Below are 16822 nucleotides of genomic sequence, written 5' to 3' on the forward strand. Positions count from 1 at the left end.
AGTTTGTTTCCTGAGATTAAGAATTCCTCATATCAGTGAGATCATATAATATATGTCTTTCTCTGATTGACTTATTTCGCTCAGCATAATACCCTCCAGTTCCATCCACGTTGTTGCAAATGGGAAGATTCCTTTCCTTTTGATGCTGCATAATATTCCATTGTATATATATACCACATCTTCTTTATCCATTCATCTGTTGATGGACATCTTGGCTCTTTCTGTAGTTTGGCTATTGTGGACGTTGCTGCTATAAACATCGGGGTGCACGTACCCCTTCGGATCCCTGCATTTTTATCTTTGGGGTAAATACCCAGTAGCATAGCACTGTTTTCTAGATTAAGACAATGCTCTCAGGAAGTGAATACCCAGGCGTTCAGGGAAGGAACGGGCAGAACAATGGAGACTTTCCTCTTGCTTGAGGATAAGGGAATTATTTGTTGTTTATGTAAATATAACTTACCTTGACAAAATGAAATGGAAATCGTGTGTTTTAAAGGTATGACTTTTTTCCCAACGTAAGTCAAGTACTTGAACTAGAAAATATTTGACAGATTATCAGCAGGAATTTCTAACTGCCACAACAAACAAATCCAAACGTATGTCATGATAGAAGTTTATTTCCTGGGGCACCTGGCTGGCTCAGTCGGTTAAGTGTCTGCCTTTGGCTCAGGTCAAGATCTCAGGATGAGCCCCACATCGGGCTCCCTGCTCAGTGGGGAGCCTGCTTCTCCTTCTCCTTCTGCAGCTCCCCCTGCTTGTGTGCACTCATGCACTCTCTCTCTCTCTCTGTCAAATAAATAAAATCTTAAAAAAAAAAAGTTTATTTCCTGCTCACCTAAATCCAGATGGGTCTCCTGATCAGTGGACACCTCTCTTCCAAGCAGAGACTCAGGGACCCAGGCTCTGTCCACCCTGTACTTCTTCATCTTCCCCACGTGATTTTTAAAGTCATTGTGTGTGGACGATTGCTCCTAGGTAGAGCTTATGGGCCAGGGCTGAGTGGCTTTTGCCACTTCTGCTCCTGTATTTTATCAGATAGAATGGAGTTCTAACAAGGAGGCTGGAAACTAGGTTAGCTGTGCCCAGAAGAAGAGGAAGCAGGATTGGTGAACAGGACTCTGCCATCGTGTACTTGTGTGGGGGGTGGAGGGTCACGGCTGCCAACTCCCTAAGGCAACCCTTGTAAGGTTGGTTTGTTTCTAGTCTTGCAGATGTTCCCATAAATGTCAGGAGGATGTGGTCTGACAGTGAGTGGTAACTTCCAACTCTTTTTTCTCATCCCTACATCCAACTTTAGATAGGCTTTGGGACATAAGGTCCCAGAGTAGTTACTAGACAAGAAACAGCTAAGACTTAGGTTCTTACCAAGTGTCAGGCACCACACGACATGCCTTGTACCATATGGATTATCTCATTTAAATCTCATGACAGTCTTTTGAGGTCTCTACAGTAGATGTGAGCCGTACTCCGCAGATGAGGAAACCGACACTTTGAATAAACAGCGAAGCCGAGATTACACAACTAGTAAGGGATGAACTTGGGGCAAAAGTGAAGATAAACTGCTTTCAGAGTCTGCATTCCCAGTAATACAGTGCTTACTTTTCCCCATCCAAGTCACACAACAACACGGATGCTTTACCTGGGTCCAGTCAGAAGGCTAATTAATACCCGACCCTCAAGGTGCTTGCCTGAGGGCAGTGTTAGGTGATACTACTCTAACAGTTCCCAAATCTCAGTGGCTCAGCACCATCCGGTTTATTTCTTGCTTGTATAAAATCTGATGAGGGTTGAGTTGTTTTCCGTAGCAGCTCTCCTTCAAGTGGTGACTCAGATCCAGGCTCTTCTACCTTATGGTGGCATTTTCGATCCTTGGGTTACTTGGCTACCGTACAGAGGAAGAGAGCTGTTCCTAAGCCCCGAACCTGCCCAACACCCCGGCTCATCTTCAGCAGCCTCAACAGCTCCCAGCCCTGCGTGGGGCTTGGTGGTCAGGATGCGGTTGTGTTTATGCTGGTAATGTATGTTCTCTTTAATCTTTTTGGACCCTCTGTGCACTCTCCTTGAAGCTCCCTTAGGTCTTCCCTTAGGGCTTAGGAACTGACACAGTGGTGGGAAAAATTAATAAATAAGAAAAATGTTTAAATACAAAAGCAAGTCTAAGTTTCTTAACTTCGAAGAGGCCTAGGTGTCATCATTTGCTGGATTTAGCTTCCTCCCGGCCACAGGTGGCTGCTGGCGTTATTAGTCTGGTCCCGTCTCCAAGGCACCTTCAGCCAAGACTCAGTGCCAAATGTCCTCTTGCTGGAGTTTTACTTCTGAGCAGGTGCAGCAGCATCTTTTTTTTTTAAGATTTTATTTATTTATTCATGAGAAACAGAGAGAGAGAGGCAGAGGGAGAAGCAGGCTCCCAAGGAGCAGAGAGCCTGATGCAGGACTCGATCCCGGGACCCTGGGATCATGACCTGAGCCGAAGGCAGACGCTTAACCGTCTCAGCCACCCAGGTGCCCGGTGCAGCAGCATCTTAACCAAAACTTTTTGGGGGGCACCTGGGTGGCTGAGTTGGTTAAGCGTCTGCCTTCGGCTCAGGTCATGATCCCAGGCTCCTGGGATCGAGCCCTGCGTGGGGCCTTTTGCTCAGCGGGGAGCCTGTTTCTCCCTCTCGCTCTGCCTGCCGCTCCCCCTGCTTGTGCTCTCTCTCTGACAAATAAATAAATAAAATCTTCAAAAACAAACAAAAAAAACCAAATCTTTTTTTAATTCATCAAGAGTAGTGATTCTGTCTGCTTTTTCACCTCTGCCCTCTGATTGGGCCCTGTCTGCTGATGGAAGGGTGTGTCTCCACAGTCATTTTCCAAGGACCCTCCATTCACTGTGAGATATGCTAGATTGGAAGCCCAGAGAGGATGAAGGACCGGCTCTGGGAACTCAGCATTCGAGTATTCAAGGTTATTACACACCGCTTTTCCAGAGTCCCTCTCTAAGCCCTAGAAGGCAGAACCAACTGTAGACAGTGAAAGTCTTCACAGTGAGCACAGGCACACCGAAGAAGAATGGGAGCTTTGAAGGAAATATCAGGGATAAGTTAGGCAAATCTCTCTTCTCCAAGCTGGGCACCACATCAGGGAGTCGCTCTTTGGGTCGATGAGACAGGCTGAGATTGATCTCCCCACAGTCAGGCACTGAACATGTGCGGTGTCCCAGGTCTCAGAGATCCCCACTGCTCGTGGGGAGAACATCGCGAGGTGGCTCTTCCTGTGTCTGGTCCAGCCCGTGTGTGCTTTGTTTGCCTTTCTAAGTTTTAATGGTCTGGTAGCACTGGGCTTGAACCACATGCTTGGCCACTGCTGTCCCTACCACTCTCTCATGTCACAGCTGATCTGCCTCACTTGTTTGCCTTTCATCCCTGGCTCAGTGCACATTGTCTGTGATCCTTGCCTATTCTTTTCCTTCAGCTGGTGTGCAGGGGAAGGTCACAGGGTTCTTCTCGAGCTCCAATGGCATCTTCAGTTGGGTTTTTCTCCCCTGTGGGAGTGGAAACAGCAGAAGCCCCCAGGAAGGGTAAGATAGTCAGGAGGGAGGGACTTAGCCATCTATGCAGGACACCTCAGAGAAAAGAGAGCCAGTTTTTCATGGGGGCTTCCCTGAGGTTTGTCCCTCCTCTTGCTCCAGACATTCCTGCTGAAGGATCAAAGTCCTAGACTCATCCCTTCCTATCTTAGAAATGTGCTAGAAATGCCAGAACTGAAGTAAATAGTACCAGGTCTGCCATAATAAGAAAAAAGACATAGTATAATTTAATCATCACATTAAAGAACTGTTTAATTGCTATTCTGATTAACAGGAAGAGTGTCACTGGGAAAAATCATGTGGTGTTCACATACAGGATTTGAAAGACTAATGCAGCATGTTATCTCTGGTCTTGAACGCATTTTCTTTTGCTAGAGGTATCAGGCTGTTGTTGAAATACATGTCATGTCTCAGGGCACCTGGGTGGTGCAATGGGTTGAGCGTCTGATTCTTGCTTTTGGCTCAGGTAGTGATTTTGGGGTTGTGGGATCGAGTCCTGAGTTGGGCTCAGTGCGCGTAGTCTGCTTAAGACTCTCTCCCTCCTTCCCTCTCCCCGCCACCCCGCACTTGTTTGCATGCTCTCTCTCTCTTTCTCTAAAAATAAATCTTTAAAAAAAGAAAAGAAATACATGTTATGTCACATTTATATGTGGAATCTAGAAAAGTCAAATTCATAGAAACGGAGTAGACTGGTGGCTGCTGGGGGCTGGGAAGTGGGGGGAAACAGGGAGACATTGGTCAAAAGGTACAAACTTCCAGGTACAAGATGAAGATGTTCTGGGGATGTAATGTACAGCATGGTGATGGTCATTAACACTACTATACTTGGAGCATATACTTGGAAGTTGTTAAGAGAGTAGATCTTAAATGTTCTTGCCACACACACACAAATGGAAATATATATGCGAAAATCTGCACAAGTGAGATAACACATTTCATCCTTCATCGTTTGTGTTTTTTCTTACCTTTCCTGTATTTCTTCCAAGGGGTCATATTATTTCTTCTCCACCTTGATGGTATGATTTCGTTGTCTTCTGGCATATCTTGTGGCTGACGAGAAGTCTGCTCTCCGTCTCATGGTTTGCCTTCTCTCTGGTGGCTTTTAATATTTTCCTGTGCTTTTCATATTCTGTAATGATATGCATTTCAATGTGTCTAGATTGAATTTACTTTTATTTACATTGCTTAGAATCTGGTCTGCTTGTTTAGCCTGAGAATATATCTTTTTATTCTTGAATATTCTCATTTTCTCTTTGATCCCTCTCTCCTCTTTATTTTCTAACGCTAATTTCCATAACAGGAAATTTCTTCTAGTTTACCATTTTGTTCTTTAGTTGCTTCATCCATACACTGATGTTTCATTTTTGAATTTCACTGACTATATTTTTTATTTGGTTCTTTTCCAAACTTCTGTTTTTGATTCTGTTGTTTTTTTTTTCCAGAGCCTTCTGACTTTTTTTCCTTCTAATAATATCCTGTTCCGGCTTTTAGTATCTATTCTTTCCTCTTCTTTAATGTCTTAAATATCCTAGTCTTATAGTACTTCGGATCATTCTGTTACCTCTGTTTCTTGAACTGCAGATCGTCCCGTTTGTTGCATTTGTGGACATTCCTTCATGGTGGCTTGTTTCTTGTGGGGTCCAGAACTTTGTCATTTAGCTCTTCTTCTCCCACGGTGGTCTTCCGCGTGAGCATCTCAGCCCCAGGCCCGCTGGCCTGTCTGCATCCTTGCAGGGTGGGTGTATGCTTGCTGCCGCCAGGACCCTCTGGGTCTCGATGGGACTAGTTTTCCTGTTCATCTCTCAGTTGGGGCTTCCTTCAGCATAAAAAATATACTGAGTTCTGACTTGCTCGGGCCTGGAGTTAACAATCTTTATGGGTGATTCATCTTGCCCTTGGCCCGGAGTGGATCTTCCTTGCTTCTTTCCCAGGCTAATGGTTGGAGTTTTTATCTTTGATGTTGCTGACAGGGCAGCTCTTTGTAGTGCTCAGCTTTTTGCAGAGAGCCCCATTCCAGGGCTTCATCCGTCCCTGCTCAACTCCCACTCCCAGCCTTTAGGACCTCCACCTGATCGTGGCACCTCCGGGAGCTCTTCGGCCTGAACTCTCGCTCCAGGCCTACCTTGTCTCTTAAGTGCGCTCATTTGCTGAACGACTTTTGTTCTTCATTTCTGGCACCTGAGATTTCCCTGCTAAACTTCCATATTAACATTTTGAAACATTTTATGTTATCTAGCAGCTCTAAATACTTAGAGTAGGAGGGGAGCTCTTTCCACGTCAGCTCATCCCATAATATTGTCCTGAAGCCTTGGATTGTTTCTGGATTTGCCTGGATCTAGTGTCTTCAAATTGCGATCACTTTTCATATGTACATGCTCCCCCCGCAGGCAACTTAAGCCTATATACTTCTTGGTTCAGAATTCATAATTTAGTAACTCCCTATACATGGCCCTAAACAGGGCTCTCTGGGCAGACGCAGGGTGGGTGTTGGAGCGTTTCCCGGCATTAGACCACCAAACACCCAGACCTTAAGCTCAGTCAGATCTTCCAGGGGTTAAATTAAATAACTAGTTGCAGAGGACATCGTATTTTAGTGACTGTGAGACATTCAGCGGCATCTGTGTGACAAAGCCATTCTCCTCTCACTAAGAGGTGACTGATTTGATTATAGTAATTTCCCTGCCATGAAGACTTCTCTCTGGCAAACACATTATCTAGTTCCCGATGATTTAATAGTAATTCTCCAGGTAAAAACATATCTACTTAATGTTGCTAGCAGGAATGAAAGGGAAAAGGGAAAAAATGCCGTGCTCATGTTGGTGAGCTTTTCACAGCTTCTCTGGCTTTCTCACTGAATGACAGTTACTCTTCTGCTCCTCTCCTCCCTTTCCTCGACCCACATGATCAACGCCTGAAGTCCTAAACTGTGGACCAGAGCCACACAGAAAGGGGTAGCGGCTTGGAGGAAGGGAGTTGGTGTATATTAACTCCCTCCTGCATCTGTCCATTTGTCCAGTTATAATAAGTACTGATGGGACCTCAGCTCCTTCTTCCAGCCAGGAACAGTTTCCATGGCCTTTTCTTCATGGCAGAATGAGATGGGAATAAAATGTTTGGGTGGCCTGGGTTCTAGAAAGCACAAGGTGCAGGGGAAGATTTGGGGAAGAAAGAGGGAGTGAAACGAAGGGAAGGCAGATGGAGGGGAGCGTGTAGCGGAGGAAAGGACCCTGTCCATACCTGCCCTGGCTGCTGCTTGGCAAGTTAGGCAGGATCCCCTAGTAGTTCCTAAGCCTGTTTCCCTTCCCATGCACATGGCTTAAATTGGATTATAAAGCCTCCCCCCATGCCTCTCCATGAGTGGGTTTTTTTTTTTTTCCATCTTTTATTCTGAAAGAGGGACTTCCTTAACATGGCCACAAACCTGTGTGGTCTCTTTCTGTCTGCCTTCCCAGCCTCCCCTTGGCCCAGCCTCACCCTCGCTCCCCGCCCTGCAGTGTCACTGGCCTTCCTGTGCTCGGGCTCCCCGTGTTCTCTCCTGCCACAGGGCTCTGGCATGGGTGCTGCTCTGTGGCCAGGACCCGCTCCCCTTCCCCCTAGAGAATCCACTTGTGAAACAGCGTAAGGCTTTTCTTCCTATGTCAGTGGCTGTATGTGAAGTTGAGACTCCTAGATCCATAATTGGGATATAACTTCCTCCAGGCGTGGAGCCACTTGGTGTTACAGGATTTTGTGTCCCCTTAGTGCCTGCGGTTCTTGGTCATGCTGCTTCGAAGAATGGCGAGGTAGACCAGACGAAGAGTGGTGGGCAGCAAAGCAGAGTTTATTGAGCAAAAGTACAAAGCTCCCAGAGAGGGAGGGGGGACCCGAGTGGGTTGCCCTCAGAGTTTCTAAGTTTGAGGGTTTTTATGAGGTCTTTTGTGGAACTTTCTTAAGCAATCAGAGTGTGCTGAGTCATGCCAGATAGGGCTTTGGTCACGTTTCTGTCTACCCATTAGGTTAATGTCCATGTGCTGATGGTCTTTTTTTTTTTGCTGACATCTGGGGGCTTTGTCTTAACTGCCCCTTGCCTGTGATATTGACAAATGCTTTTGTGGTTAATTGTCTTATTTTAGGACGTTTTGCAGAAATCATTTCTGCAAAGGCTGCAAAGCAGAATGTCAGTGCAGTCATGTCTAAGCTGTAAAACAGGATGTCGGTGCTGTTTTATTGTAGCTGTCCTAACTCCATATTTTCTTGTTGGGGACCCTGGCCCTGGCCACTTAACTGTCCAACTAACTCCTAACATTGGGATCTCTACCTCAGACTGCAGATGAGATGGTCTAGTATTGTAGGAGAAAGATGCAGCATTCACCTGCTAGTGAGATGCCATACTTGCCTCCTCCCAAATTGCCAGATCTAATTTTCTATTTGAAGATGGTTAGTTTCTGAATGATTTCTGTTGCATTTAGGAGAGCTGATCATTTATCACTGCAGTGTTTACAAATGAACGAAGTAGCAGAAAGAATGTTTTCGTTCCTATTCCATTAACATTTGCTCATGCGCCAGGATGTCGCGGGTGTCTCTGAGGGGGTTGGCACCAAGGGGTTATGTGATCTTTTGGCACATGGCGGCAGCAGAGGTGATGTGGGAGGCTGGTTTCAACGAGCACCTCTGTTCAGGCTGCTCTCACTCGACATGGCGCACCTTCCTCAGCCCAAAAGAGCCTTCCCTGCTGTGCTGCCTAGGCCACGGTGTGCATGTCACTGGTCCCCCGCATCTTTCAAGGCCCACGGCAGGGCTCCTCCGTGACGTCTTCCTCTGACCACAGTAGCCCACTCTTATCTCTACTTTTTCGAACCATTTGTCCATTCCATTCACTGAACAACCTGGATATGCTGACTTGCCTGTAGCTTAGGCCTTGGTGTTTGTAGAGTAAGAACCGTGTTGTTTCTCTTTGTGCGCTCCACTCTGCCTGTCCCCGGGGCACACAGTAGGTGCTGGGTAAATGTTGCTCGAGGCACTCTGTGAATACCCTCCGTGAACACACTGAGTACTTGGTTGTTTTAAGATTTACCTACGGTGCTGGAAAGTGACTCTTCTCTTCTTTCTTTCCAGTTACAAGTTATTCCCAAACTGCGTTCCATCCTTTGGGTTCCGCCATCTTCTGCCTCTTACAGACAGAGTTGACAGCTTCAACGAGGAGGTTCGCAAACAGAGGGTGTCCCGGAACCGTGATGCACCCGAGGGGGGCTTTGACGCAGTTCTCCAGGCGGCTGTCTGCAAGGTAACTTTTCTTTCTGGTTTCATCTCTACGTGTGGGTGGGCGTTGGCACTACCTATAGGAGATGGCAGAGTTTGAGCCATCCAGCCTGTGGTTCCTGTCCATTCTTACATCAGAGGGTGAGCTCGGGGACGCGTGGGGAGATCTACAGCAGTCCAATCAGCTGGGGCTCAGTGATGGGTCGGGGTTGGTGCATGTCTCTGTGTCAGGGTGTGGCTGTGTGCAATGGGATACCGTCTTTGCCAGAAGACAGCTGTTCTGTGTTTATACTTTAGGCTGTTTTGCTTCTTTTCAGGGAAGAAAGGTAAAGTTCAAGCCCTGTGCATAGAAACTTGTTGAGCTTTCTGGCCCAGTTTTGGTAAATCTTAAAGATTGCTGTATTAGGGAATCCAGCTGAAGAAGAGAATTGCATGTCATCTTAGGTTGCATTTCTATTTGTTTGTTTTTCTCCAGCTTTTTCTGTGATACGTGAATCCAGAGGGAGGACATAGACTTAGGTCAGACATGAACTCATGCTTTGAGAGGTTGCAATCTCAGTGGAGATATATAAATCTCAGTGAAATATATAAATGGAATGTTGGTAATGACTTTTTTTTTTTAATTGAAGAAGAGTTGACACATGATGTTACATTAGTTTCAGGTATATAACATAGTGATTCGTTAAGTGTATGTATTACACTGTGCCCATCACAAGCGCAGCTTCCCTCCACCACCGTACAACACTTTTATAATACCATTGACTATATTCCCTACGCCGGACCTTTTATCCCCGGAAGTTATTCTTTCCAGAACTGGAAGCCTGTATCTCCCTCTCCCCTGCACCCATTTTGCGCACCCCCCCCATGCCCTCCCTCCCCCCCACTACCCTCCCCTCTGGCAATCATTAGTTTGTTCTCTGTATTTATGGGTCTGTTTCTGCTTTTTGTTTGTTTGTGTGTTCATTTGTTTTGTTTTTTTTAGGTTCTATATAAGTGAAATCATATGGTATCTGTCTTTCTCTGTCTGACATATTTCACTTGGCATAATACCCTCTAGGTCCATCCATGTTGTCACAGATGGCAAGATCTCATTCTAATAGCTGAGTAATACTCCATTGTGTGTGTGTGTGTGTGTGTGTATCTATATCCATTCATCTGTGGATGGACACTTGAGTTGCCATTATCTTGGCTATTGTAAATAATGCTGCAGTAAACATAGGGGTACATAGATATTTTCAAGTGTTTTCATTTTCTTTGGGTAAATACCCAGGAGTGGAATTATTGGATTGTATGGTATTTATGTTTTTAATTTTTTGAAGAACCTCCCTATGATTTTCCAGTGACTGCACCAATTTCTATTCCCACCAGCAGTGCGTGAGAGTTCCTTTTTCTCCATATCCTTCCCAAGCCTTGTTAGGTAATAACTTAAACTCATTTTCTACTGTCAAAGTAACTCAGTAACAATAACCAAAGATTTTTTTAAGAATCACTCGTGAATTTGCTATCCCAGCACATACTTTTATAATTTTTCCATAGTGGTCATCATAGAGCATGTGTAAATGGTAACACTCTCTCGAGAATTTTGGTGGCTCAGCAATAGGGCAATCGTTGGGGCTCCCATGGTTGGGGGAGGGCTGGGAAAGGGGACTGGAACTCAGTTTGGAGAGGCTGCTGTTCATGTACTAAGTGGTAAGCACTTAGTTGTCCACTTACATAGTTTCTGACCTCAGAGAGCATGTGTTCAGTGTGTGACAGACTGTCTTTTTCTCTACTCAATCCTTGAGTGAGGGATAAGAGAGCCACAGTTGTCCTTTCTGATATAAAAAACTGAAGTGGTAGACAGGGAGGGATAAAGGGAAGGAAACATGGGAAGAAAGCGCAGTCTCCTGCGGTCCTCTTCTTGGTCCCACTGCAGCTCTGTTGTCATTTGCTCTGTCCTTGGGGCCACCCCTAAGGAAGGTCTCACAGTGGCTCCCTATCCAGCATGGCTGCAGCGTGACCCTTCCCAGCTGCTGGCCAGAGCCACATAGTCTGATTCAGAGGTTCCCTGGGCTTTGTAGGAGTCCAGGAAGGCCAGATGGAACATAGCTAGAATGTGTTCAGCTCTCAGTCGTTACAGTGTGTCACAAAATGGGCCACTTATGGATTTGCTTCGGAAAGAAAAATTACATTGTTGGCTGGCATTCAGACATCGATCGTATGAGACATTGTCTTCACAGATATTCTGCCAAATCTAGTTCTTGGCAGGGTTAAATAGTGCAGAGAAAACAAGATCCCTCTCATCTCCCTATCTTGAGAATTTTGTGGATTTTCTTTTTTGCGGGGAGGAAATCATCTTTAAGGCTTGGGGCAAAGAACTCAGTGATAAGATAAGCAATGTCCAGTTCTATTAATTCTGTTGGCGTAATCGGCATGGCGTGACTGAACGCTAGAGGCACAGGGGTCTCTGAGAAGCCATTGGGTCCACTCTTGTGCCTACAGAGCCTTCTTATACCACCCCAGGCCCATGCAACTCTTCTTGCCTTTGGAAACTTAGTATTTCAAGACTCGAGCATTTCAGAGATGCTAGCAGATTTCTTGAACTCATTGCTTGGATCTGGTGTGTGAATTATTGTTGCCTAAGAGGCACTTTCTGAGTATGTTTCAGTTTTTTTTTTTTTTTTAAAGATTTTATTTATTTATTTGAGACAGAGAGAATGAGAGAGACAGAGAGCACATGAGAGGGGGGAGGGTCAGAGGGAGAAGCGGGACTCGATCCCGGGACTACAGGATCATGACCTGAGCCGAAGGCAGTCGCTTAACCAACTGAGCCACCCAGGCGCCCGAGTATGTTTCAGTTTTATGTCTGTTGACATTTCCTCCCACCATGGCCTTTGCAATAGCAAGTGCCTGGAAAGTTAGTAAGTGCTTGGAATGATCTAGTCTGGGAGCCAGCAGCTTCTCCCTTACTATTTCTCCTTTTTTGTGTGTGTTGTTCGTTTATGTTTGGGGACATATCCAGAAATTTCTTTCTTACTTGGAATCACCTATATAAGAAATGTCATCCTTTCTGGTTCACCACACCCTTACTTACAGAAGCCAAATATTGGAAATAGATTTTGACTTACCTTTTGATGAAAGACTATGTAACAATCATACCCTTAAAGGACATTTAAAGACTTGAATAATTCTCAAGATAAAGTAAGAGAGGAATGGAGAGCAAGTGACAAAAAAGTATAGACATATGACGTTATTTTGCAAACAAAAGAAAGAAGAATATGGAAAAGATTGGAAGCAAATAGAAAGAAGAGTTAACAGTAGTTGTCTCTGGTTACAGGACTATGTGTGGTTTTTGTTTTCTTCGCTGGTTTTGAATTTTATATTTACCTACATTTTCACATTGCTTTTGTATGATTTTTTTTTTTTTACTTAGAATGAAACATCTCAAACATACAAAAGTAGAGAGAACAGTGAAATGAAACCCATGTACCTGTTGTCCATCTTTGACAGTGACCAACTACTAGCCAATCTTGTTTCATTTGTGTTCCTCACCATTCTCTCTCCCGTTATTTGAAGCGAAGCCCAGATATCATTTGTTTCAATGATGTTTAGATTTTTAAAGATAATTAGATTTTGAGAGGTTTTTTTTAAGAGCTAAGCATTTCTGACTTTGCCGAGTTTTCTGCTGCCTCCTGATTGGCGCAGATTAAAGGCCCTTCCACTTAATCCTGCAAACTGAGCGTGAGAGAAGCTGCAGGCCCTTGAGCTGTGCCTGGAGAGCAGGGTCATGGAGGCTGGAGCTGGCTGGGCCGCATGCCATGCCCCCACTCCACCCCCCAGCAGAGAGTGACCCTGAGCCCTTGGAGATGAGCTGATAGCAGGCTTAAGCAGCTCACAGGGAGCTCTTTGTTCTGGTTTCATTCTCGCTCTGGTTTTCCTGGGATAGACTGTTATCAACTTGTGGGATTTAGGGCTATGGAATGTTCACATGCCTGACCTTAAATCCCACCTCTGTGGCCCACTTTATATTTCTTGGAAAGCTGTTCTTTGCAAAAAGAAGGAAACTTTCTGTTTAGTATTCCATTTAGGATAAGGACCCTGATTCTACGAGTACAAGTTTTTTCCCCCAGCAGGTCACATTGCTGTGAGAGGCCATTTAAAAGGCGTCCACAGCCCAGGGACGCCTCCGTCATTAATGCAGGCATTTTTTCCAATGCCTTCTACCTGGCTAGGTTGGATAAGGGAATAATGCTACTGCCCTTAATTTCTTATCTTTACCTAGAAATCTATGCTCGAACCTTTCTTGATCAGAATAGTAATTTCCCCATTACCACTTTTATTGCTTGCCCAGGACTTTCTAGAAGTTGACTCTAGGTTGGTTGTTCTGAAACTGTGTAGATGGAAGTGTGATGAGTGGTTCATACTGGAACTAGGGCTGCTTTCCTGTTCTCCCTGAGCTAGGCCTGCCCTTGGCCTGGGGAGACAGGGGAGGGGTGGCCCAGGGGCTCTGCCTTCCAAGTTGCCAGTCATCCTGGCTGCACGGGTTCCTAGGGGCTGCTTTCTCCAGTCAGACAGAAAGTAAGATGTGTGTGACCCAGCACATTCTCCTTTTGTCTTCAGCTTCTAGCCATCCCTCTTAGCACTTATTCTCCACAGCCTTCAGGCAGACTTTGTTTGAATATTGATTCTCTAATTCTGCACTGTGTGTTAAATTTTTAAAAGCATTTTATGTCCTCCCAGAAATAGGTGGATGAGTCAGTCTCAAAGCAAACAAAGTAAGTTTACATGCTGAGTAAAAAGTCTGTGGCATGGGTTGGGTCCCTTTATGCCTTTGCTGGTGAGAACATTCTAATAAAAAATGGAGACCACAGCCCCAGAATTGCTGGGGGCGGGGGGCAGCTTCACTCTGGCAAGACTTTCTGCAGGAATGCAAATTCTGGGGACCTCTAGAAACAGAATCATCGCTGCCCTTGCTCAGCCCTCATCCACGCTCCAGGCGTTTTGCATGTGTTCTCTCTGATGCTCACAGCAGTCCGGCAGGTTATTTGTGGTGGTGGCTGTCCCCAGCTTACAGAGGAGGAAACTGAGTAACACAAGGATTCGTGAAACTTACTGTTAGTAAGGGGTAGAGCCAGACTTTGAACCAGATCTGGTTGATTCCAAAGCCCATGCCCTAACTGTTAGCTGGTGCCTGGTGCTTTGGGAAATAGTGACAGTGCCGTGCAGAGCAGGGAGGACTCAACTTTGAGTTGTTGTCCTATTCAAGCTAAGCCTCTTCTACTGCTAACTGGTTCCGTGGAGGCCAGCTGACCTCTCTGGGCCTCAGCGCGTTTTTTGGGAAAATGCAGGGAGGTGGGATTGGAGGGAGAATCTCCAGAAAATGCAGGGAGTTGGGATTGGAGGGAGGGTCTCTAGGATATCCTCCAGTTGTGCTGGTTGGTGCTACTTTTCATGAGGGACTCATCGTGGCCCCTCCCCCTTTGCTCAGAGCCTTCAATTTTGCTTTTGTGTTGCTCCCTGTTCAGTCTTGAGCCTCCGGCCAGGGACGCACTAAAGGTAGCCATCCCCGACACTTACTCTCACCTGAAAGAACTCCCTGTCCTGTTCCATTTTCTCACGGTCTGGGTTATCCATCAGCACACATGAGCTGCTTCTGCTAGCAGATTGTACCACAGTTTGGGGGACTTGTTCCAACCCCAGCGTGCGTGCTCTTTCTCTGGGTCAGTGTCTCATTGAAACGCCATGAAAGTTGGAACCTCGCCATGGCCCGGGGAAGTGTTAGGGGCCACATGTGCAGGTGTGTAGGCCCTCTGCGCGAGCCCGTGCAGCTTTTTTGCCTGAAGTGGTGAAGATTCTCCTTGGCTTTCTATTTTGCAGATCCTTGTAGTCTCATGTGCCTTTTTGAATCACAGGACTGTTTTAGTCCCTGAGACGATGTTTCCTCGTTCTGCCTGGTGCCTGTGAACTGTGCTTTGGGTATCGGCTGCCCTGCCAACAGCTGCTTGTTGACACGGGGTGGGAATGGACTGAGTTACAACTCAGAACTGTCACGAGGGCGGGATGAGAGCTTTGGTCTCTTTCGGTCCTCCAGCAGAAGCCTGTAGTGCCTGTTTTGAGCTTGTCTGCACCCCTGAGCTTGCTCGGCTAATGACGGCAGGGAAGAATCATCCGGGGGAGAGGGTAGGAGGCCCACTCCACGACTGAGGCTGTATTTCCATACCTGGTTAGGATGTCACTTTTTCTTTTTAAGTTATGGGCTCCTCTGTGCTGTAAATGTCCATTGGCAAAGAGGAAAAGAGACAAGGATTGATTCTTGGGCTCTTCTGGCCCCACTTTCTCCCTAAACCTCCATCCCTGCCCTCTGCATTCCAGCCACAATGACCTTGACAGTGACCATGACTCTGTTACTCTGATTTACCTAGGGCCCTTTGCACACGCTGTTTCCTCTGTTTGCAATACTCTTCCCCTGTATTCCTGCTTTTCTTTCTTTCTTTAACTTTTTTATTAATAAACTTTGTTTTATTTAAGAGCAGATTTAGGTTCATAGTAAAATAGAGCAGAAAAGGCAGCGTTTCCATATACTTCCTGTTTCTCCTGCCCCCCCTACCCGTTCTAGCGCCACGCCCTCCCCCCCCCCCCAATCAGCATCCGTCACCAGAGTGGTATATTCGTTACAATCCATGAACCAGCATTGACACATCGTTATCAACCGAAGTCCATAGTTGACTTCTGGGTTCACTCTTGGTATTGTACGTTCTATGGGTTTGGACAAATGTATAATGACATGTATCTACCATTGTTATAGCACACAGAACTGCTTCACTGCCCTGAAAGTCTTTGCTTCACCTCTTCTTCATCCCTCTCTTCTTCCCCCCAAACCTGCTTTTCTTTGAATGTCTAATCTCTGCCTACTGATGTTTCGGACCTCCGGAAGCCTGATGGGAGTGTCCTGATGAGGTCAGAGCACCAGGCCCTTGGTCACATCTACTTTAGTCACCATTTTATTTGTATTTGGGCCACTCCCTGAATGATGTCTGCCTCCCCTGTGAGCCAGGAAGCCTCCTGAAGGCAGGGACCCCATCTCTTTTCTCACTACCGCATTTCCCTAGCACCCTGCGCGTTGCCTGGCACATAACAAGCCCTCCTTAAACATTTGGTGAGCAAACAGATGCTTTGTTCTCACAGATTCCTTTATGCTTCTAAGTTCAGCAACCTGCAGGTCCACCTGGCTCCAAGCCCCTCCGCCCTCCTGTCGGACCAGGCTGCCTGTGTCATTTACAGTGCTTCATATGCGTCATTGAAGAAAACCCGGAGTATCGTTAGTTGGCAGTACTTTCCAACTCAGCAAGTGAGTTCAGTGGCAGGTGTGGTGGGAAAAACTAAAGAAAGATGGGGAAGAAGTCCCTATCCTCGGGGGTTTGATCTGAGCTTGCAGATCCACCAGAAGGTAAGAAATAACCTATTTGTAAACATTAGCAGGAACCATATGAAGTTACTGATATTTGACAATCAATGATATCTAATACTTGACTACTAATAGTTTCTGCTAAAAAAATAGGAACTTCATGTGGTTCAGCCTCACACATTCCAAATGTTTCTCTTCTTCCATTTGGATTGGACTCTCCATAGAGTCCACATCAGACAAGATCTGTTGCATGTTGTTGGGCTTGGGCTCGAAGGGAATGTCTGAATCCTGACTCACAGGCCAAGATTTCTTTTCCCCAAGGAAAGAAATACACTTTTGCCCTCCTTAGGTTTAGCCACAGAACAGATTTATTTTATTTTTATTTTATTTATTTATTTTTTTTAAAGATTTTATTTATTTATTTGAGAGAGAGAGTGAGAGAGAGAGCGCAAGAGGGGGTAGGGTTAGAGGGAGAAGCAGACTCCCCGCCGAGCTGGGAGCCCGATGTGGGACTCGATCCCGGGACTCCGGGATCATGACCTGAGCCGAAGGCAGTCGCTTAACTAACTGAGCCACCCAGGCGCCCTATTTTTTATTTTTTAAAGATTTTATTTATTTATTTTGACAGA

The 16822-nt window shown here is 45.9% G+C and overlaps 1 protein-coding gene across 1 annotated transcript in view; it reads left to right on the forward strand.

The window, feature by feature from the left end:
- The window catches only part of ITGB5 (integrin subunit beta 5), a 103082-nt gene that overhangs the window by 33129 nt on the left and 53131 nt on the right, over positions 1 to 16822 (forward strand). Inside the window, exon 5 of the mRNA XM_081814949.1 lies at positions 8666 to 8834. Within this exon, the coding sequence (XP_081671075.1) occupies positions 8666 to 8834 (169 nt within the window). The remainder of the gene's footprint in view (positions 1 to 8665; positions 8835 to 16822) is intronic.

The sequence above is a fragment of the Leptonychotes weddellii genome, chromosome 1 (genome assembly GCF_054177405.1).
Source record: "Leptonychotes weddellii isolate Sample4059 chromosome 1, ASM5417740v2, whole genome shotgun sequence".
NCBI lineage: Eukaryota > Metazoa > Chordata > Mammalia > Carnivora > Phocidae > Leptonychotes > Leptonychotes weddellii.